The sequence below is a fragment of the Orcinus orca genome, chromosome 5, assembly GCF_937001465.1.
Source record: "Orcinus orca chromosome 5, mOrcOrc1.1, whole genome shotgun sequence".
In the NCBI taxonomy this organism is placed as follows: domain Eukaryota; kingdom Metazoa; phylum Chordata; class Mammalia; order Artiodactyla; family Delphinidae; genus Orcinus; species Orcinus orca.
Window position 1 is genome coordinate 13668368 of NC_064563.1, and position 23144 is coordinate 13691511.

At 37.9% G+C, this 23144-nt stretch overlaps 1 protein-coding gene across 4 annotated transcripts in view; it reads right to left on the reverse strand.

The window, feature by feature from the left end:
• Positions 1-23144, reverse strand: part of PIK3R4 (phosphoinositide-3-kinase regulatory subunit 4) — a 73661-nt gene that overhangs the window by 15475 nt on the left and 35042 nt on the right. For all 4 annotated transcript variants that reach the window (XR_004478914.2, XM_033412245.2, XM_004283430.3 and 1 more), the window contains 4 exons: positions 18253-18454; positions 16090-16277; positions 15102-15312; positions 12633-12798 (listed from right to left, as the gene is read on the reverse strand). Coding sequence is in view for 3 of the 4 variants with exons in the window: in XM_033412245.2 (XP_033268136.1) it covers positions 12633-12798; positions 15102-15312; positions 16090-16277; positions 18253-18454 (767 nt within the window). In the remaining variant the exon portion in view is untranslated. The remainder of the gene's footprint in view (positions 1-12632; positions 12799-15101; positions 15313-16089; positions 16278-18252; positions 18455-23144) is intronic.

A 23144-nucleotide genomic window follows, 5' to 3' on the forward strand; every position in this document is an offset into this window, starting at 1 on the left:
TTCCCTTTATGCCTACTTTCTGGAGAGTTTTTATCATAAATGGGTGTTGAATTTTGTCAAACGCTTTTTCTTCACCTATTGAGATTATCATATAGTTTTGCTCGTTCAATTTGTTAATATAGTTTATCACATTGATTGATTTTCATATATTGAAGAATCCTTATATTCCTGGGATGATAAATCAGACCTGATCATGGTGTATGATCCTTTTAATGTGCTGTTTGCCAGTATTTTGTTGAGGATTTTTGCATCTATGTTCATCAGTGATATCAGCCTGTAGTTTTCTCTTTTTGTGGCATCTTTGTCTGGTTTTGGTATCAGGGTGATGGTGGCCTCCTAGAATGAGTTTGGGAGTGCTCCTCCCTCTGCTGTATTTTGGAAGAGTTTGAGAAGGATAGGTGTTAGCTCTTCTCTAAATATTTGATAGAATTCGCCTGTGAAGTCATCTGGTCCTGGGCTTTTGTTTGTTAGAAGATTTTTAATCACAGTCTCAATTTCAGTGCTTGTGACTGGTCTGTTGATATTTTCTATTTCTTTCTGGTTCAGTCTCGGAAGGTTGTGCTTTTCTAAGAATTTGTCCATTTCTTCCAGGTTATCCATTTTATTGGCATATAGTTGCTTATAGTAATCTCTCATGCCCCTTTGTATTTCTGCAGTGTCAGCTGTTACTTCTCCTTTTTCGTTTCTAATTCTGTTGATTTGAGTCCTCTCCCTTCTTTTTCTTGATGAGTCTAGCTAATGGTATATCAGTTTTGTTTATCTTCTCAAAGAACCAGCGTTTAGTTTTACTGATCTTTGCTACTGTTTCCTTCATTTCTTTTTCATTTATTTCTGAACTGATCTTTATGATTTCTTTCCTTCTGCTAACTTTGGGGTTTTTTTGTTCTTCTTTCTCTAGTTTCTTTAGGTGTAAGGTTAGGTTGTTTATTTGAGATGTTTCTTGTTTCTTGAGGTAGGATTGTATTGCTATAAACGTCTCTCTTAGAACTGCTTTTGCTGCATCCCATAGGTTTTTGGGTGCTCGTGTTTTCATTGTAATTTGTTTCTAGGTGTTTTTTGATTTCCTCTTTGAGTTCTTCAGTGATCTCTTGGTTATTTAGTAGTGTATTTTTTAGCCTCTATGTGTTTGTATTTTTTACAATTTTTTCCTATAACTGATATCTAGTCTCATAGCATTGTGGTCAGACAAGGTACTTGATGTGATTTCAATTTTCTTAAATTTACCAAGGCTTGATTTGTGACCCAATATATGATCTATCCTGGAGAATGTTCCATAAGCACTTAAGAGAAAGTGTATTCTGTTGTTTTTCGATGGAATGTCCTATAAATATCAACTGAGTCCACCTTGTTTAATGTATCATTTAAAGCTTGTGTTTCCTTATTTATTTTCACTTTGGATGATCTGTCCATTGGTAAAAGTGGGGTGTTAAAGTCCACTACTATGATTGTGTTACTGTTTATTTCCCCTTTTATGGCTGTTAGCATTTGCCTTATGTATTGAGGTGCTCCTATGTTGCGTGCATAAATATTTACAATTGTTATATATTCTTCTTGGATTGATCCCTTGATCATTATGTAGTGTCCTCTGTGTTTTGTAATAGTCTTAATTTAAAGTCTGTTTTGTCTGATATGAGAATTGCTACTCCAGCTTTCTTTTGATTTCCATTTGCATGGAATATCTTTTTCAATCCCCTCACTTTCAGTCTGTATGTGTTCATAGGTCTGAAGTGGGTCTCTTGCAGACAGCATATATACGGGTCGTGTTTTTGTATCCATTCAGCCAGTCTATGTCTTTTGGTTGGAGCATTTAATCCATTTATATTTAAGGTAATTATCGATATGTATGTTCCTATTACCATTTTCATAATTGTTCTGGGTTTCTTTTTGTTGGTCTTTTCCTTCTCTTGTGTTTCCTGCCTAGAGAACTTCCTTTAACATTTGCTGTAAAGCTGGTTTGGTGGTGCTGTATTCTCTTAACGTTTGCTTGTCTGTAAAGCTTTTAATTTCTCCAACGAATCTGAATGAGATCCTTGCTGGGTAATCCTGGTTGTAGCTTTTTCTCTTTCATCATTTAAATATGTCCTGCCCTTCTGTCTTGCAGAGTTTCGACTGACAGATCAGGTATTAACTTTACGGGGATTCCCCCTTGTATGTTATTTGTTGCTTTTCCCTTGCTGCTTTTAATATTTTTTCTTTGTATTTAATTTTTGATAGTTTGATTAATATGTCTTGGCACGTTTCTCCTTGGATTTATCCAAGGGGAAGTATGGGACTCTCTGTTCTTCCTGGACTTTACTATTTCCTTTCCCATGTTAGGGAAGTTTGCAACTATAGTTTCTTCAAATATTTTCTCAGTCTCTTTCTTTACCTCTTCTTCTTCTGGGAACCCTAGTATTTGAATGTTGGTGCATTTAATGTTGTCCCAGAGGTCTCTGAGACTGTCCTCAATTATTTTCATTCTTTTTTTTCAGTAGTTATTTCCACTCTTTTATGATCCAGGTCACTAATGCATCCTTCTGCCTCAGTTATTCTGCTACTGAGTCCTTCTAGAGAATTTTTAATTTCATGTACTGTGTTGTTCATCATTGTTTGTTTGCTCTTTAGTTCTTCTAGGTCCTTGTTAAACGTTTTTTTTATTTTCTCCATTCTCTTTCCAAGATTTTGGATCATCTTTACTATCATTACTCTGCATTCTTTGTCAGGTAGACTGCCTATTTCGTTTTCATTTGTTTGGTCTGGTGGGTTTTTACCTTGCTCCTTCATCTGCTGCATATTTGTCTGTCTTCTCATTTTGTCTAACTTACTGTGTTTGTGGTTACCTTTTCGCAGGCTACAGGCTCGTAGTTCCCATTGTTTTTGGTGTCTGACCCCAGTGGGTGAGGTTGGTTCAGTGGCTTGTGTAGGCCTCCTGGTGGAGGGGACTGGTGCCTGTGTTCTGGTGGATGCAGCTGGATCTTGTCTTTCTGGTGGGCAGGGCCGCATCCAGTGGTGTGTTTTGAGGTGTCTGTGAACTTAGTATGATTTTAGGCAGCCTCTCTGCTAATGGGTGGAGTTGTGTTCCTGTCTTACTAGTTGTTTGACATGGGGCATCCAGCACTGGAGCTTGCTGGCCACTGGGCGGAGCTGGGTCTTAGCACTGAGATGGAGATCTCTGGGAGAGCTCTCGCTGATTGATATTACATGGGGCTGGGAGTTGTGTGGTGGTCCAATGTCCTGAACTCAGCTCTCCTACCTCAGAGGCTAAGGCCTGACACCAGGCTGTAGCACCAAAACACTGTCAGCCACATGGCTTAGAAGAAAAGGGAGAAAAAAAGGAAGAAAAGAAAATTTTAAAGTAATAAATTTAAAAAATTATTAAAATTGTATTTTAAAAATACAAAAATTAGAACCAAACCAATAACCAAATCCACCCATGATAACAAGCGCTGAAGACTAAACTAAGATAAACGTTAAGAATCAGAAACACATCACTCACAGATAGCAAACCCCAAGCCTACAGTTGCTCACAAAGTCTACCAATTTGGGGATGATTTGTTGTCTATTCAGGTATTCCATGGATGCAGCGTACATCAAGTTGATTGTGGGCATTTAATCCGCTGCTCCTGAGGCTTCACGGAGAAATTTCCCTTTCTCTTCTTTGTTTGCACAGCTCCTGGGGTTCAGCTTTGGTTTTGGCCCCAGCTCTGTGTGTAGGTCGCCCTCAGGCATGTGTTCCCACTCAGAGAGGAGATTAAATCAGTGGCTGATTAGGGGACACTTGCTCATTTAGGCCAGAGGGAGGGAGGGGTACAGTAGTTATAATTGGAATGCGGGGCGAGCCTGTGGCAACAGAGACCAGCATGACGTTGCAACAGCCTGAGGCGCACCATGTGTTCTCCTGGGGAAGCAGTCCCTGGATCACGGGACCCTGGCAGTGGCGTGCTGTACAGGCTCCCTGGAGGGTGTGGATAGTGACCTGTGCTTGCACACAGGATTCTTGGTGGCTGCAGCAGCAGCATTAGCATTTCATGCCTGTCTCTGGGGTCCCAGCTGATAGCTGCGGCTCATGCCCATCTCTGGAGCTCATTTAAGCGGTGTTCTCTGCCTTCTGTGGGCCAACAGGGAAGGAATCCCCTCTCCTCCCGCACCCCGAAACAATGGTCTCTTACCTCTTAGGCAGGTCTAGACTTTTTCCCGGACTCCCTCCTGGCTAGCTGTGGCACACAAGCCCCCTTCAGGCTGTCTTCACGCAGCCAACCCCAGTCCTCTCCCTGGTATCTGACCTCCAAAGCCAGAGCCTCAGCTCCCAGCCCCTCCCGGCCCGGCAGGTGAGCAGACAAGCCTCTCAGGCTGGTGAGTGCTGGTTGGCACCAATCCTCTGTGCGGGAATCTCTCCGCTTTGACGTCCGCACCCCTACTGCTGCGCTCTCCTCCGTAGCTAAGAAGCTTCCCCCCCCCCGGCCCAGCCCCCATCTCCACCAGTGAAGGGGCTTCCTAGTGTGTGGCAACTTTTCCTCCTTCACAGCTCCCTCCCAGTGGCACAGGTCCCGACCCTATTCTTTTGTCCTGTTTTTTCTTTTGCCCTATGCAGGTACATGGGGATTTTGTTGCCTTTTGGGAAGTCTGAGGTCTTCTGCCAGCATTCAGTAGGTGTTCTGTAGGAGTTGTTCCACATGTAGATGTATCTTTGATGTATTTGTGGGGAGGAAGGTGATCTCCACGTCTTACTCCTCCACCATCTTGAAGGTCCCTCCGTTTTTTTCTTTTTACTGCTTAAGACAGTCTATATACAGGATCATACTGTCAGCTAAGTTTTACTTCTTCCTTTCCAATCTGCATGCCTTATATTTCTTTTCCTTATCTAACTACCCCACGGAGAACCTCCAGTACAATGCTGAATGAAAGCAGTGAGAGTGGACATTCTTATCTGGCTCACCTTAGGGGAAAGCTTTCAGTCTTTCACCATCAAGTATGAAGTTAGCGGGCTTTTCATAGATGTCCTTATCAGTAGTTGTCTATAATAGTTTGTTGAATTGTTTCTACTCATAAAAGGGTGTTAGATTTTTATCAAATGTTTTATGAAAGTCTTTTGAGATCATATGTGGTCTTCATCCTTTACTCTATTAATATGATATATTCATGGATTGATTTTCATATATTGAAAAGGGTTTGCATTCTTGGGATAAACTGCACTTGGTCATGGTATATAATCCTTTATTATGTTGAATTCAGTTTACTAGTATTTTGTTGAGGATTTTAATGCCCATATTAACTATGGGTCTTGGTCTGCTGTTTTCTTGTGATATATTTATCTGGTTGTGGTATCAGGGTAACACTGGCCTTATAGAATGAGTTAGGAAATGTTCCCTCATCTATTTTTTGTAAAAGTTTTTGAAGGATGGGTGTTAATTCATGAAGCATTTGGTAGAATTCACCATGAAGCCATCTCAGCCTGGGTTTTTCTTTGTGGGAAGTTTTTCTTTTACTTACTAATTTAACCTTTTGTTTTAGGTCTATCCAGATTTTCTACTTGTTCTTGATTCACTTTTGACAGGTTGTATCTCTCTAGGAATCTAATCTGCCCATTTCATCTAGGTCATTTAATTTGTTGGTATACAGCTGTTCGTAGTATTCCTCGGTACTCCATAGTAGTGTACTAAACAGTAACAACCTCTCTTCCATTCCCAATTTTAATAATTTGAGTCCTCTCCCTTTTTTTAATTGGTTATTGTAGAAAAGCTTTGCCAATTTTGATCTTCCCAAAGAACTGACTTTTGCTTTTGTTGGTTTTTCACCTTTATTTTCTATTCCCTATTTCATTTGTTTCCTCTTTAGTCTTTATGATTTCCTTCCTTCTACTTGCTTTGGGTTTACTTTCTCTTTTTTTCCTAGATTTTTAAGGTTAAGGCTAAGTTACTGATTTATGATCTTTCTCCTCTTTAAATACAGATGTGTACAGATATAAATTTCTCTTTGAACACTCCTTTAACTGCATCCCTAAGTTTTGGTATGCTGTGTTTTCATTTTCAATCATCTCAAAATATTCTCTAGTTTCCCTTCGAACCACTGCTTATTTTGCCATGTGTTGCTTAATCTCCACATACCTGTGACTTTTCCAAACTGCTTTCTGTTACTGATACCTAGTTTCATTCCACTGTGGTTAAAGAACATATATGTTGATATGGCTCAGTGCCTTTAAATTTATTGAAGCTTGTTTTCTGTCCTAGATATGATTTAACCTGGAAGTGTTCCATGTGCCAGAATACACAACAGAATGTGTATTCTGCTGTAGCTGGGTAGAGCGTTCTATAGTTGTATGTTAGAGCTGGTGGGTCTGCAGTGTTGTTCAAGTCTTCTACTGCCTTGTTGATCCATCTATAATGAAAGCAGAGTACTGAAGTCTCCAACTATTACTGTTGAATTGTCTATTTTCCCCTTCAATTCTGTCAGTTTTTTCTCCATTCGGGGGCTCTGCTGTTAGTGGCATTTGTTTGTAATTGCTAAGTTTCCCTGACGCGCTGACGCTTTTGTCATTATAAAATGTCCTTGTCTGTCTCTAGTATCAATTTTTGTGTTAAAACTTATTCTGTCTGATATTAGCATAGCCGCTCCAGCTGTCTTTTAGGAACTGTCTGCACGAAGTATCTTTTTCTTCAGTCCTTTTACTCTCACGCTGTGTCTTTGAATCTAAAGTGTTGTCTCTTTGGACAACACATAGTCATATCATATTTTGTCATACTTTCTGCCAACTCTGCTTTTTTACTACATTTAATGGAATTACCAATAAGGTAGGACTTATGTGTGACATTTTGCTATTTGTTTTCTCTGTGTCTTACATGGTTTTTTTGTGGTTTTTTTTTTTTTTGGTTGTCGTTGCTCTTCTATTCCACCACTGCTGCCTTCTTTTGTGTTAAAAAGATATTTTCTAGTACACCATTTTAATTCCCTAGTTTCTTTTACTATGTGTTTTTGTGTTTTACTAAATGTTTTTAAGTGTTTCTTTCAGTGGTTTCCCTGGGAAATACAATTAACGTCTAAAAACAATCAGATTAATACCAACTTTGCTCCAATATATCTGTTCCCTCCTCCCCTGTCTGTACTATTAACGTAATACAACTTACACCTTTATATATTATAAGCCCATCAGTACAGTTTTATAATTATTTCTTTATATAGTCTTCTCTCAAATCAGACAGCAGGTAAAAAGAATTACAGAAAAAAATAATTTGTACTGTCTTATATTCACTCATGTATCTACCTTTACCCCATGCTCTTTATTTCCTCATGTGGTTCAAGTTAGTCTCATGTCCTTTCCTTTCAGCACAACAGATTCTTTTTAGTATTTCTTTTAGGGAAAATCTGCTAACAATAAATTCCCTATTTTTATTTAACTTGAAATGTCTTAATTTCTCCTTTGTTTCTGAAAGACAATTCTGCTAGATATAGAATTATTGATTGACACTCTTTTTCTTTCTTTCACTCTTTTTCTTCAATTATTGATTGACACTCTGAATACATCATCCCACTGACTTCCAGGCTCCATCATTTTCTGATGAAATGTCAGCTGTTAACCTTACTGAAGATCCGTTGTACGAGATGAGTCACATTTCTCTGCTGCTTCAAAATTTTCTCTGTGTCTTTCATCAATTTGCCTATAATGTCTCTAGTATGGCTCTCTTTGATCTTTATCCTACTTGGAGTTTGTTGGGCTTCTCAGATGTGCAGATTAATGTTTTTTTGTCAAATCTGGGGGAGTTTCAAACACTTTTTCTTCAAATATTCTTTCTGCTCCTTTTTCTCTCTCCTTGCCTTCTGGGACTCCTATCATGTGTATGTTGGTTCCACAGGTCTCTGAGGCTCTGTTCAGTTTTCTTTATTCTTTTTTAGTTTTCATACCTCTGAATGGATGTCAAACTGATCTATCGTCAAGTCCCTGGTTTATTCTCTTGCCAGTTGAAATCTGCTGTTCAGCCCTAAATTTTTCATTTCAGTTGTACTTTTTAACTCCAGGATTTCTGCTTATCATTTCTATCCCTTTGACATTATCTATTTGTTGAGACATTTTTCTCATACTTTCCTTTCAACCCTTTAGACATGGTTTCTTCTAATTCTTTGAACATCTTTTTAGTCACTAATGTAAAGTCATTGTCTAGTAAGTCCAATGTCTGGGATCAGTGAGGTACTGTTTCTATTAACTGCATTTTTTCCTGTGTATAGGACACACTTTCTGATTTCTTTGCTTGACCTGCAATTTTTGTCCAAAACTGGACATTCTAATTGATATGTATCAACTTCGGAAATAATATACCAATGTTGTTGCTGTTTGTTTAATGATTTGCCTGGACTAATTCTACAAAGTCTGTATTCTCTCTCATGTGTGGCCACTGAACTCTTTGTTCAGTTAGATCAGTGGTCAGCTAATGACATTTCCTTACATCTCATGAACTGATAAGGGCTCCAGCCTTTGTTGAGGCTCTCTGTGCTCGCTGTGGCACACGTTCAGCAAAGCAGTTTACAACTTGGCCTTATCCTTCATTTCCTGCTTGCACAGAGTCTCAAGGTCAGCCAGAGGTGAGAACCTGGGGTCTCCTCAGTTCTTTCTTGGGCTTGTGCACAACTGTGCAAGTGCATGTGGTCTTACACATATCCATGAATACATCCAAACTTTTCAAAAGGCCCCTATTGATATCTCACTCTTCCTTTAAAGTTTTTTGTCAGCCTCTTATGAGCTACAACTGGGAATGCCACCTCAGGGAGCTGCAATGTTAAACAAATACCACCAATAATTTCAACAAATGCCCTATGGGTAGAGTTTTTCTCAAAGAACAAGGCAATAGTCAGGTCAAATAAAGATAGGCCCTGATTATGGAGCTTTTCAGCAAGCTGGTCAAATAGTGACAATTCTCTGGAGATGGGGCTTTGGGGGAGTTCCAAAGCCATTACAACCCTACCAGTGGCTACTTAGCTGTTGGTTTTCATGGTTACTGTAGTTGTGGGACTGTTAGTCTTCAAAGCCATCACAGAGCTTGGTAGTGGGGGATGAAACTGGGGACCACATACATGGCTCACTGTTCTGAGAGTCAGCTGTTTTTCTTGAATAACAATTTTCAGATTGATGTAGGACTTTTATTTCTAGAATTCTGAAAAAGTTGATTTTGACAGTTTTTGCCAGTGTTCTCACTGTTTTTATAGAGGAACAGATTTTTTTAAAGTCCTTACTCTGTCATTCTAAAAACAGAAACCCTACCTGGGTTCTTAAACCTACTTCTCAAACCTATATTTCCACACACTGTATCAATATATTCCATATCAAAAAATGTATTTCCACAACAATCACTTATTTATCCATTTTCACCCCCTACTGTTGAACTTTTGGTTTGCTTCCAGTTTTTTACAATTAAAAAGAAAGCCAATCTGAACAGCCTTAAAACTAAATCTCTGAGTTTATTCTTAGTATCTCCTTAGGATATGTACATCATAAAGGCTTGTAATATATAATGTCCAAAAGCCCTCCAGGGATTATGGATGTATGAACTATACTTCACCAAAGGGCACCGTGTGAGAACACCCAAATGCTTTACTAGGCTTTCATGCCACTTGGTTTTTTTACTGCATTTGAGAGCTGTTTATAAGCCCCTTTCTTAAACCCTCTCTTCTGTTGCAGTATGACATAACTTAAATGGCTTCTTCTCCCTTCTTTTCTGACTACTCGCTTCCTGTCCCCAAAATTCAATTTTGTAAAATTCAGGCCTCAAGCCTCCTCAGGTCTTTATAGCCCTTTAGTTCAGGGTAGTGATAGCACTCAAAAATTTCAGCTTCCAACACTATCTATGACTCTAAAATATGTAATCTTAACACTGATAACTTTCTTGCACATGCTTCATATTGTTTCAACTCTTCATTGGGACAAAACTCCACTTAGATGTTTTACCATCAAATTCAGCAAGTACCAAATACATCAATCTTCCCTAAAACTGAGACGCTAAATGAGCCAAAAATGGGGTTGCACAAAAAGTGTATATGGAAAAGACAGTTTAGAATACTACAAAGGATTAAATTGAAAAATATCTATGTAAAAGTGTAGAAAAACAGCAATTTTTCAAGAATTAGTCCCCAGGGGACAAACTAAAAGTTTAAGTCAAATATGAAAGAGGAAAATGGCAGAGCCAAGATCCAGATGGCCTAAATCACGAATCCAAATTCAATGAGAAAGTAAGAATTGGAAACTGGGTGGTCAGCCAACATAATGCATAAGGGAAAAGCCTCAATAGTCAGAATGTACTACTAGATTTCCTAAGAAAATATAATATCACTTTTGCTGCTCTTTCCCAGCCACCAGCTGCTCCCCACATGGTTCTAGCAATAATAATGGCCTCCTTCTCCCTCATCAGTTCACAAAGGCATGTGATGAAGGCAACACTTTCTATTCCCTTCCCCTCCTCCCCTCCCTGGACCTAGAATGAAGCACCTCCAAGCCAAGGCCTACTGCAGTCCACAAACAAGAGAGCAGGTATTACAGCAAAGAAAGAGAGCAGCTGTGGCCAGAGGGAACCCAATCTCCTAATCATCATACAAACTTCCCAAAGACTACAGTTACTGTCAGCTAAATTGCCGCATTTTCTGGTATACCACTGCCTAAAATATGACACTGGGATACAGAAGGCATGGCTCTGTGATAAAGATCATTTGGAATTAACAAGAGAGGTTTTTGCAAAGTTAAGTTTACTCAAGTCAGTTAAACTCACCCTCCTAATAAAAGCAATAATGAATGCAACTAACGATGATAGTAACAAAGAACCATTTGGAAAATAATATTCAGAAGAGGTTTTTAAAATATTAATCAAAATGCTAATAATGGTGGGGGAAAATCAAAAGAATGGTTGTAGGCAGGGAAGAGGCAGGAATTTCATGCAAAGGAACATGAGGGTTCGTCCTGGTTACATCTGTATCTTGAGTGTGGTTTAGGCTGCACAGGTGTGTGTATTTGCTGGAACTCATGGAACGTTTAAGATCTGTGTACTTCACAGAGTATGAATTTTATACCAAAAAAGAAAGGGAAAAATATAAACAAATATTAACAATATGCATGCTGAAGTTTTTAGGGGAAGTCTCCTCATGTCTACAACTCACTTTGAAACACATTTTTAAAAGACGAATTGATAAGAGGATGGATAATTATATGACATAGCAAATATAGTAAAATTATTAATTATTTAGAATCTAGCAGCAAGCATATGCTTGTTCACTGCAAAACTCAACTTTACTTGAGGTTTGAAAATTTCATAATAAAATATGGACAAAAAATTGCTACATGGAGCCAGGATTCTTTTACTGGTTTTCCATTTATGTTCTTACCAATGCAATGCCAAGACAGAATGATCATGAAAAAGAATTAAGCATGTTGTAAAAATATAGAGCTCTTTTAAAAAAATAAACAGAACAAAATCATATCAGGTTGATAAGGAGTAAACTTTTGAATTATTTTAGTTTATCAAAGATATTTTGTTGTTTGACCATTTTGTAGTTAATTCTGGTCAATGAACTGATAAGGAGAAAAGCACCAAAGGTTCCCCACATCTTTTCATGTACATAAGATTCAGTTTTGATTTCTAGTAGCTTTCTTTTCAGACCCAGACCAAACTAGGCACAGAACAAATATGAATATCAAGTAGGGAGATAACTATAAAGTTGTACAAACCTAAAATAATTCTTATAATCCCACTTATCATAATCACATCATGCATATTTGAAGAGTCTTAAAGATTTCAATAATTACTTCTCTCTTGACTACTCCAGTGGGTCATGTTACAATATGTGTTGTCCTTACACAGCTGGACACTCCATCATTTTCTGACTCTTCCCATATGCTCATACTCCCTCTAACCCATTCAGCAAATCTTGATGGCTCCACCATCAAAACATACCCAGAATCTGATCATTTCCCACTACTTCCCCCTCTCGCTCCATTACAGAAAAAGCCTCCTAATACTTCTGCCCTGCACCTCTTCAGTCTATTCTCAACACAAGAGCCAGAGTAATTCTGTGGAAGTTTAATTCAGATCATGTCTCTCCACCGCTCAGGACTGTCCAAAGGCTCCCATCTCACTCAAAGTCAAAGTCCAAGTCCTTCACAATAGCCTGCAAGGCCCTGTATAATTCGGGCCCTCTGACCCTCCTTCCCACTCACACAGACCTTTCTGCTCTTCCTCAAACATGCCAAACATCTTTCTGCCTCAGAACCTCTGAAGCCCCTGTGTCTGCTGCCTAGAATGCTCTTCCCCAAGACATCCACATGGCATTTTATCTCACTTTGTCAGGTCTCTCCTTAAATGACATCTTCTCCGTGAGGCAGCAGATGAGTTCTTTAAACTCTACTTCTACCCAACCTACTGCATTCTCTCTCTCTTTTTTTGCCAAATTTTTCTCCATAATGTATTTTACCATCTAATACACTATATGTTTTACTTATTTACGCTGTTTATTGTCTGTCACCTCCCACTAGAAGGAAAGCTCCACAGAACATGTATTTGTGTCCATTTATCATTACTGTATCGCTGGTACCTAAAATAGCACCTGTCACGGAATGAGCACTCAATAAATACTTGCTGACTGAATGGATGGATGATTGGACTCTCCACCTATGCATAGGTTACCTGGTGGTGGTGGTCTTCCCCTCCATCTTCTGACTGTTCCAGATTTTCACTGTGCCATCATTTGAACATGTGGCAAAAAGTGAATGTTCGTCAGAGACTCTAATGCGGTTCACAGCAGATTTGTGTTCATGAAGATGTGCAACTAGTAGCCCCTTAGGCCGCCACCCTAAGGAAAAGCAAAGGAGTGTGTCTTAAGTTGCAGTTTACAAACACAATCTTTCCTTCACCCCCAGCTACAAGCACCAACAGCCAACAGGAGAACAATCATAAGAACTAAACAAAGGGTCCCAACATCTAGCCAATTCAGAGTGCCCTACTGGACTATGACAGATACTATCGCCTATGGAGAAAGACACCCATGTTCACATAGCCTTAGAAAGACTGCACTGGGCCCTTCTCCAGTGTCTGAGAAGGCACAATAGTCACCTGCTACCCGGAAAAACCCTGACTACTTGTTTAATAGCAAGAGGTAATGACTACCCTGACCTAGAGAAATCAGGCACTAGGGAGGCAGCCCAGTCCTGAAAGCCTCGAACACCCACCACACCCTCATGTGTGACCTTGGGGTACTTATTTAAACTCTGTGAGCTTCAATTTACTCAAACGTAAAATGAGAGGGAAATTACTTAACCCAAAGGATGACTGTATTGGTAAATGAGATATAAAGAGTCTAACACTGTCCCAGGGCCACAGTAAACACCCAAATGTTGATTTATTTCTTCCCTACCTGCAATCATTTATTCTGTGAATCAACAGGTTGGTATAAACAGTACTATAAATTATAGCCTCAGAATGCCCAAGGATTTTCTAGTACTTTCTTTATGACATCTATACACTTCTGTTTATGTATATTCTTTTTGTGTATAATTAATTTCCTCTAATAAATTATAAATTCCCTGAGGCCAGAGAACTATGTCTTATTCATTCTGAATCATTCACAATACCTAGCATAGGTCTTTGCATATAACAATCTTCAATGTTTGATAAATAAACTTTTATATTAGGCATAACATTTAATAATATTTAATATTAATCAATTTTAAAATAAAACAAAACAGAAAGTTATGCTGAAGATTATACTGTATTGGGAGCAGCACTGTGCCTAATTAAGTAATAATAAAGTCATTTTAAAATCAACTTATTTCTTTTACTAAGAAACAAAAATGAAACCAAGACCATTGCCAAACCTGGCATACTCAACGATAGAAAAATGTTTCCCCTTGGATCTCTAGCTCAAATGTGTGGAAAGAACAGCTGAATGCGATTTCTAAGGAGGATATGCTGAATTTGAGAATAATCAAAAACACTTTGCCATGAAGTTTAGATAATCTAGCAGGCTAGGTTGAACATTTCCCCCTAGAGAAAATCAATTTCACACAACCACTCAAGTGTGGAAAGAAAAAATCAGAAGCCCAACAGTCACTGCACATTTCCTGAACCACAAAATCTGACACCTTTTCGGGGATTACTGAATAAAATGTATAGCTCCACTTTAAAATGCCACTTATAAAGACAGATTCTATCATAAAATAGTGTGTGGTCAACTTTTTTTGTTTTTAAAGCAGGGCTGTTAAATCATATTGAACTATATTACAGAAACAACTTAAACATTCCAGGATATTTATTTTCATAAAAAAAATTTATGTGACTAAAGATGCCACTTACCACTTAATAATATTTCTAAAATCTTTAAACCATTGCTCTCCCCCAGAATTTTCCCTGAGTTCACAATGGAAGCCCGTGGGCATTCACATGACTTTTCAGTCTCTACACATAAGCACACTATACATTTCTTCTCAGTTTTCAAGCTACATTTTTATTATTAAAATCTATACAGAAACTCATTAAAAATGTTTTTAAAAATCTGCCAATCCAATATCAAAGACTAGCTCCACCATATAACACTAGGCATGTCTGTTAACACAGTGAGATACAATTTTCATCTGAAATATCTCTAAGTTTCTTCTAAATCTTCTCAGAATACAGAAGTGCTTTCCCCAAAATCTTAATGTTGATGATTGCTGAGTGATGGTTATAGGTGATTTTGTTTTCTTTCTAAAGCACCCATTATTTTCTAAATGTTTTTACCTTTTTGTTTAAATAAAATTAATATTAAACCCTTCAGAAATAAAAAGCCAGAATTTACTCTAAGAAGCCTGACATTCAATGAGAAAGTGGCATGACACTAAGCAGGTAGGTAAAACCTAGTACTCTAAATGGGGAACATGGACCACAGACAGGACAAAACAGTAGGTTACTGGCCTAAAAGGCACTGCCACAGCTAAGAAGATCCAAATTTCACAAATAATGACTTGGGATTTCTCACTTATTGGTTCTTCGTGTGGGCTTTCAAAGTGACAGTTTTGTTCCCACTTCCTTTGCCTTGTGACTGATTATCAGTTTCTTCCATCAGATTCCAGGCTCTGGCACCTGGGCTGGAATACAACTACCTATCAATGGCACATTTACCAGGTGGTGGCGGTTTACTCTCCCACTCAGCATTTTCCATCATCTGCTTAGCTATCCTCTCGGCATTACACTGCTCCCGTTTCTGTTGTATGAGTTGCTGAAGCTCAGTTTTACACGTTGTGATACGAATCTGGTAGGTGGATGGTAAAATTGTACTACTTAAAACCTGTATTGTTGGTTTTCTATTTTGGACGTTTGTCACTTCTGGAACCTGCAAAACAAAAAGAATATACATATTTGTGTCACAAGCAAAGTGTATTTGATGATAAAAATGCACCCATGTTCTCTCTATTCATTACACCAGCCTTCTGTCCTTATTAATGTACCAATTTTTAAATCCATTTAAATACAAGGACATTTTTTTCAATGAAAGTCTAGTTTAAATGCAGTTTAACCACAAGTTCCAGGACTCTATATTTTAAAAAAATTATCAGTGTAGCAATAATGTTAAACAAAAATCCTCATTAATTTAACTGAAGAGAATTTTAATTTATCAGTTGGTTCAATTCATATTTTTCAATTAAAATATAATTGGCTAGGGAAGAGTTACCTCAAATTACAAACTTACTTCAAATATATCAAAATCATGATGACATTTCTCACACAGAGCAAACTTGGGCCTTTTCTTCCCAGAAGTATTTTTGCTATTTTACAGATATAATTATGTTATATTAGAAGAAGAATAAGAAGATTTTAAAGGTTCACTGCAGCCTAATTAGAATAACAGTTTATAATGACATCTTCAACCCACAGTTTCAGACCACTTTATTGGTGAGTACTCTAAAACGAGACCTTTTTGGTGCTTTCAATACTAGACCTCCCCTTAGCTATAAAGTTAAAGATAAACCTCTCTTAGAAAGAAACAGATCCTCCCTAAAGGACAAGTCACTGTATTGATTTTTCCAGTACAGTACACAGCCTTTAAACATCCAAAACAGTAGAACGGGATCCAAAGACAAAAGGTGCTCTACTGCCTGGATGATGATACCTGTGGAGAAGTCGACAAAGGGGCACAAATGCCAGCAGAGGACTCGGAACGAGGCGGCTTCCCAGCCTGAATCACCTCCTGGTCACTCCCTTTAGGTAGGGCCTGTGGGATGCTTGGTGGTTCCAGTGACCCAAACATGCTTTTCCACTCTTCATTTACATTTGAGTCTTGTTTTACATGTTTTCTAGCTATGAAAAAAGATTCAGAATAATCTACAACAAATACGTGCTTTTATTGCTCTTTGGGGGGGAGGGGGACAGCAATGGACTTCATGTGCTATTTGTTCTTTATGACGGCCAATTTATTTATATTTACATACAAACTTGCTAGCTCTCATTTCATCTCTGGGGCAGATGGACAGATGCACTCTTTCAACAGTGTTAATAATTAGACCTAATTGCTTCCTAGTTTCCCAAGGCTAGCTCAATTTCAACTAACCACTTTATCTGAAGAACCAACAACAAAAACAACTTCTTCAAATGTCACTGACCACACTGCTAAATATGACCTCTCTATATCCAGTATCAGTTACATGGGGGGAAAAAAAGAATAAAAAGTCAATTGCAATACGGTCACCTCCTGACTACAGATAGATGAGAAACTCTTTTTTCAAAAACTCTGATTATAAAAAGTACACTAAGTAACAAAGTTTTGGTATTCCAATATGTAGCATGAATCGCTCCCATACTTTGTAAACCTCATAAACTATAAAGTTGAATGATATATTACTATATTATTTTGCAAAAATTAAATAATACATACTGTTTCACAACTTGCTTTTTCTCCTAATTAATTAATACAGCTGAACATTTAACCATTCTCCTATTAATGGACATTTCAATTATTTCCTTTTTCACTGAGAACATTCTTATACATATTTCTTCACGTCTGTCAGCGTTTCTATGAGAAATTTCCAATGGTGAGTCAAATAGTAAAAAAAAAAAAAAAGAATATGTTCAATTTATAATCTCACCAACAGTGAGTGAAAATGCCCATTTCCCTGCCCCCTTGCTAACACAGGCATCATCAGTCTTTGCTAATCACATAGGCAGAGAATGGCATCTCATTTCTGTTTGCATTCATTTAATCGTTGACCTTTCAAACATGTGTATTTCTATTCTTCTATCACTTGTATGTTCAAATCCTTCCCTATTTTTCTTTCGGATGCTTGCAGTTTTTCTTATTAACCTGTATGAATACTTTACATTTTATGGCTGCAAACCATTAATAATTAAGTTGCAAATACTTTATTCCAAGTTCAGCAGTTAGAAGTTTTTTTAAATGTAATTCGTCAGCTGCCCTCAAAATCTGATACTGGGGGCTTCCCTGGTGGCGCAGTGGTTGAGAGTCCGCCTGCCGATGCAGGGGATACGGGTTCGTGCCCCGGTCTGGGAAGATCCCACATGCCGCAGAGCGGCTGGGCCCGTGAGCCATGGCCGCTGAGCCTGCGCGTCCAGACCCTGTGCTCCGCAACGGGAGAGGCCACAACAGTGAGAAGCCCGCATACCGCAAAAAAATAAAAATAAAAAAAAAAAATCTGATACTGGAATAGAGGGATCCTAAAATAGAGGGATCCATGTGCTTGGAAGTGAGTGTATCTCCAAAAAGGGTTAAAGGAAGAATGCGTGAGATCTTAAAACCCTCACACAGAGTCAATGTCACTGTCACAAAAGCCGACAGTTTTAAATCTCAAGACTTCAAATGGTGAAGGTGTCTCTAGTCTCTCCTCTGCAAGACTATTCTTTTCAATTCACTGGGCGTTACCTACTAGCGACAAGCTAGGAAACTTTACCTCATTTCATATAGACTATTGGCCTTGGGTTGGTGTTTAAAGGACTAAAAAACAGAATTTCACCTTCAATCATATACTTCCACAGAAGCAAGAGGAGGGCTTTGGAGTCAGGCTTTGGTTTGAATTCTGACTCTGACACATACAGACCTGTGAATTTGGAAGGTTATTTAATTTCTTAACTGTTAGTCCACTTCTCCACTTTTCCTCCCCCAAATCTTCCTGCTATGTAATGGAGTCACTCACTCACTATATTTTAAAGTTCTATATCTGGGAAATGTGACTTTTTAGCTTTACTACTAATCAGCTAAAACTAGCCTTATGAAATAACTAATAATAACAAGCTAAACATACACACACATAAATGTACTAACCTCGCTTGTCATCTGGTTCCTGTTTGGTTTTAACAAGATCAACTTGTCTCCCAGTTATGCCTAAGGCTGCCAGGTCAATTACACCTTTCTGACTACTATCATGGAGATGGCTCTGGTCCACTATATTGGCCTTTGCTTTGTTAGATTTCATCATGAAGTCTTTCAGTGCCAAGAGTTTGTCTTCCTCTTCCTCCGTCATTCCCTAAAACCAAATGAAACCATATGTCCTAGGGGGTTTTTTTTGCAAGTAATATCAGGCCTCAAAATGACTAACAGCTGAAGGGTCAAACCACTCAGTTTAAACTTTCAGAGTCAATGGTAAAATGAAGCAAGCAAAGGCAAGAGAAACAGAAATTTATCAATAAAGAACAACATCTCAAAACTCTGATCTCCCAGACACTCTCCCTCTATTGTGGCATCTTCTACCTTGTATCATGATTTATATCTTAACATTCTTTCTAAAAGGCGACATTCAAATATAATTCATCTTTGAAATCTCCAAAGAACTTAGTACAGTGCCTGGTAACTAGCAGATCTTTAATATATAACTTTGAATAAACAAACATTTAGTATCTAAACAAAAATTCTGGAAATATAATATGAAGCAAAAGAAAGTGTATGTACTTCAACTTGGTCCCTAGATGTGTTGAGAATACGCAGTGTGACACTGTTGTGAAGGCACTCTGATATATAAAGCATTCTGCACACCTCAGGGACTGACAGGCAAATGTAAGAAACACACCCACCAGCATTCCAGGGTAACAGAATGACTGGAGTCAGGTTACCTCGGTTCAAATTCCAGCCCCATTACTTACAATCTGTATGACCCTGGGCAAGCTACCCACTTTCTCTGGACCTCTATTTATCTATAAAATAAGGATAATTACTAGCACCCATCTCATACGGTTATTATCAAATTTTAATAAGTTAATCCACCCAAGACACTTCAAATTGTCTGACAGCTAAAGAATACTAATTTAAATAACAAATTCAATGTGCAACTTAAATATTCTGGTACATGGACAGTTCTGCATTTTCTTAACTTTCCAACCATCCACAGACTCCTCTAGAATGTTTTTATTATGCAAACGAAAAATAAATAAAATGACAATTCCCTACGGCCTCGATATAAAATCCCTCTAAAACTGGAGTTTAAGATAATAGTCACAATCTGCTGGCACAAGAGGACATAAACTCTAGAAAGTCAGAAAGCTAATAAATTCCTTGTTTCTTAAAATAACATTAAAGTAGTGATACAATAATTATAAGGGATCCTTGACTGAGTATTTTCCAATATTAACCTGAAATTCATTTACTTACACTTCTCCTAAAATTTGCCTAGACAATCTTACAGCTGTGGTAAGAGTTCTACTCTTTTTGTTTAGTCTATGTTTCAGCTCACAAGGAGGCTCTGCTTTAGTCCACACAAGGGAAGGCCATCATAAGGCCATAATGAAGGCTGAAGTGGAGAGATACCCCAATCATGGAGGAGCTCGGAACATATTTTGCAGAGCAAAAGCAGCCAGACACAAAAGTCACATATCATACGATCCCATTTACATGAAATATCCAAAACAGGCAAATTCATAGAAACACAAAGTAGATTTACTGGTTGCCAGGGGGAGAAGCAAACGCAGAAATGACAACTAACCGGAATGGGGTTTCTTTTTAGGCTGATGAAAATGCTCTGGAATTAGACAGTGGTGATGGTTTCACAACTTTGTGAATACACTAAAAACCAGTGAATTGTACACTTTCAAAGAGTGAATTTTATTGTGTGTGAATTATATCTCAATAAAAAATGTTAGAAGTGCACCATCAAAAAAAGAAAAAACCCTGACAAGTACAATTACAAGAAAGGAAAACTGAAGGACAAGTCATTCATGAGTCTAAATAAAAAAAATAAAAAAAAATAAGTATCAGCAAACGAAATCGACTGCAAAAAAACATTTTGCATAATATTTATATTACTTTATATTATTTAAATTGAGTTTATTATTTTTATGTATTTTACAATAAGTGTATTTAAATATAAATATAATATGCTTAAGTTGTGATTAGTCCAAAAATCTAGGTATAAAAGGTTGATATGACATAGGAAAATCAGTATAGTTAACCACATTAACAATATAAAAAAAAAACATGCAATGATCTCAATAAAGAAAAGACATCTGATAAAATTTAACATTCTTCCACAATAATCCTCTTAGCAAGCCAGAAATAGAAGAGAATTTCCTTAATCTAATAAAAAGATTGTACCAAAAAAACTATTAACAAACATCACACTAAATAGTATAATGTTGAGAGTTTTCCCACTGAGATGAGAAACAAGACAAGAATGCCCACTATCACAAATTCCATTTACACTACACTGAAGATCCTCCTCATTTAAATAAGGCAAGGAAAACAAAAGGATTCACACAGGGGAAAAATGAGTAATATTGTTACTACTATTCACACATGGTAGGACTGTGAATGTACAAACTCAAAAGAAGCACATAAGCAAGTTATTAGAATTGCTAAGTCAGACAAGGTTGCTGGATACAAGATCAGTGAACAAATTTTTTCTATATACCAGCTGCAAAAACAATTTTTTAATATACCAATTATAATAGCATTAAAAGTCAAATACCCAAAATATTTATAATTAAAGATGCATAAAGCTCTACAAAGTAAACCATAAAACATTATTGTGATATATTAAAGATCTAATTAAATGAAGACACGTACCATGTTCATGGACTGGAAGACTCACTGTCAAGATCTGATTCTCTCCTATAGGTTCCAATGCAATCTCAATCAACATACCAACAATTTTTTTTTATTGAAGTGACAAGATGAAATATTTGGACACATCATTTGGAAAATGTATATGGAAATGCAAAGGACAAAGGACAGCCAAGACAATCTTGAAAAAGCAAAACAAGCTGGGAGATTCTGCTCTAACCAGAGGTCAAGCCCAGCAAAGTGCAATGCTAATGTGAGTCCATTAACATGCCCTCAGACTTCTGCTTCCGGCCATGATGTATAACAGGGACAAGATTTACCCTCCCATTTTAAACAACTTTAAAACCAGAGAAAAAAATATGAAACACTTTCAGACACTAGAAAACAGGAAGCACATGGCTGTGATTCCCCAAGATAAAGGTGAGTCTTATGACTGTCCCAGCTTACTCTGTGAAGAGTTTCCAGGCCATGGAACTCAAATAGGATTCAATAAAGCCACGTTCAAGAGACAAATCAGAGTTCCAGGAAGCCAAAAGACTAAATGTGTGGGGCAGAGACCTGGAGAAGGGGGACGTGGCACAGAGCAAGAGCTATGGTCAGGGCTTCTCCAGCCTTCCACTGAGTGCTGAACTACATGTGTGTGAACAGGATCACCTGGGACCAGAGAAAGGCAACCAGAAAGCAGTAAGCCAAACAATCCCAGAGCTCACACAGGGCTGGAGATCACTCATGTTCCTACCAGCCAGAGATGACAGACCTCACCAGACAGAGCATCATGTCCTCACAAGTCCTTAGGAGTCAAGCTAAATTGGCCACTGACCCAAGGTTGCTCTGGATCTGCCCTAACAAAGCTCAATAACAAGGCTTAACAGGATCAAACCAATTCCAAGTAACTTTAACTGTAGAACAAATCTAACACTATACAGCCATCCACAGGACCCCTGTGGATAACAAAATACACAGATGCTCAAGTCCCTTATATAAAATGGCAGCGTAGTATTTGCATGGAACCTACACACATCCTCCTATATACTTTAAATCATCTCTAGATAACTTATAATACCTAAAACAATGTAAATGCTATGTAAACAGTTGTAAATACAACTATGTAAATAGTTACCAGCATGAGGCAAATTCAAGTTTTGCTTTTTGGAACTTTCTGGAGTTGTTTTTTTTTTAAATATTTTCGATCCACAGTTGGTTGAATTCATGGATGTGGAACACATGGATATAGAGGGCCAACTGTATAAAGGGATTCAGCACCCAACAGCATAAAAGTCACAATCAACAGAGAATGCAAAATGGATGGCCAGGAGTCAGAGGTTAGAGGAAAACTTACATTTTATTATACATTTTATTATACTTACATTTTATTATATATCTTCTTATATACCTTTTCAATTTTACACCTTGTGTCTATACTACCCAGTCAAAAAAAATTTTAATTAAAAATATTTAAAAGTTTAAAATGTCAAGTATTTGTCATTTTTTAAAGTAAGGAGTGAAATCATTTTGTACTCTGTATTAGTGTCTGATTTAATAAATAAGAAAAAAAAACCAGGGAGCTCTCATAGATGAGATCAATCTAAAACAGCCCTGCCATTTGTCATCTCCAGATGGTAAGACCTATTGAAAATCTGGAGTATAGGCAGATTCCAACTCCCACATGTTCCAAAAGTGTTCTTTAAGTCTATTATCTGGTGCTCTGAACATACCACAGAAGCAATGCTAGGCTGCTCTGGAAAGGCCTATTTTACTCACACTGTATCTCAAGTGTCCTCAAGTGGTCCTACACTAAAGAGCACTGCAGAATCCCAAGTAAAAAAAAATTCTGCAGGAGGTTTCAGAATTCCCACTTGCGGAGGCTAAAAACATGTCTCTTCCCTCTGTATCCCTGACTTTAGGAAAAGGATTCAATTCCTACTTCCAAAGCGCCCCCTGGCTCCAAGCCTCTTCTAGTAATCCCAAGAAACTCGGTAGTGCAGGGACCAAAAAGAAGGAAAGGCAGAGAAGGGGCTCGCAAAGGGCTGGAAGAGGTGAGCCGCCCAAGGACTTCTTCCTAAGTCCACATAAAACTCAAGCAAGCCTTTCAGCTTTAGCTCCCTGTCCTCTGTTTATTCTGAGAGGCAAGATGGCACAGTGGGGGACATGTGGAGTAAAGACAG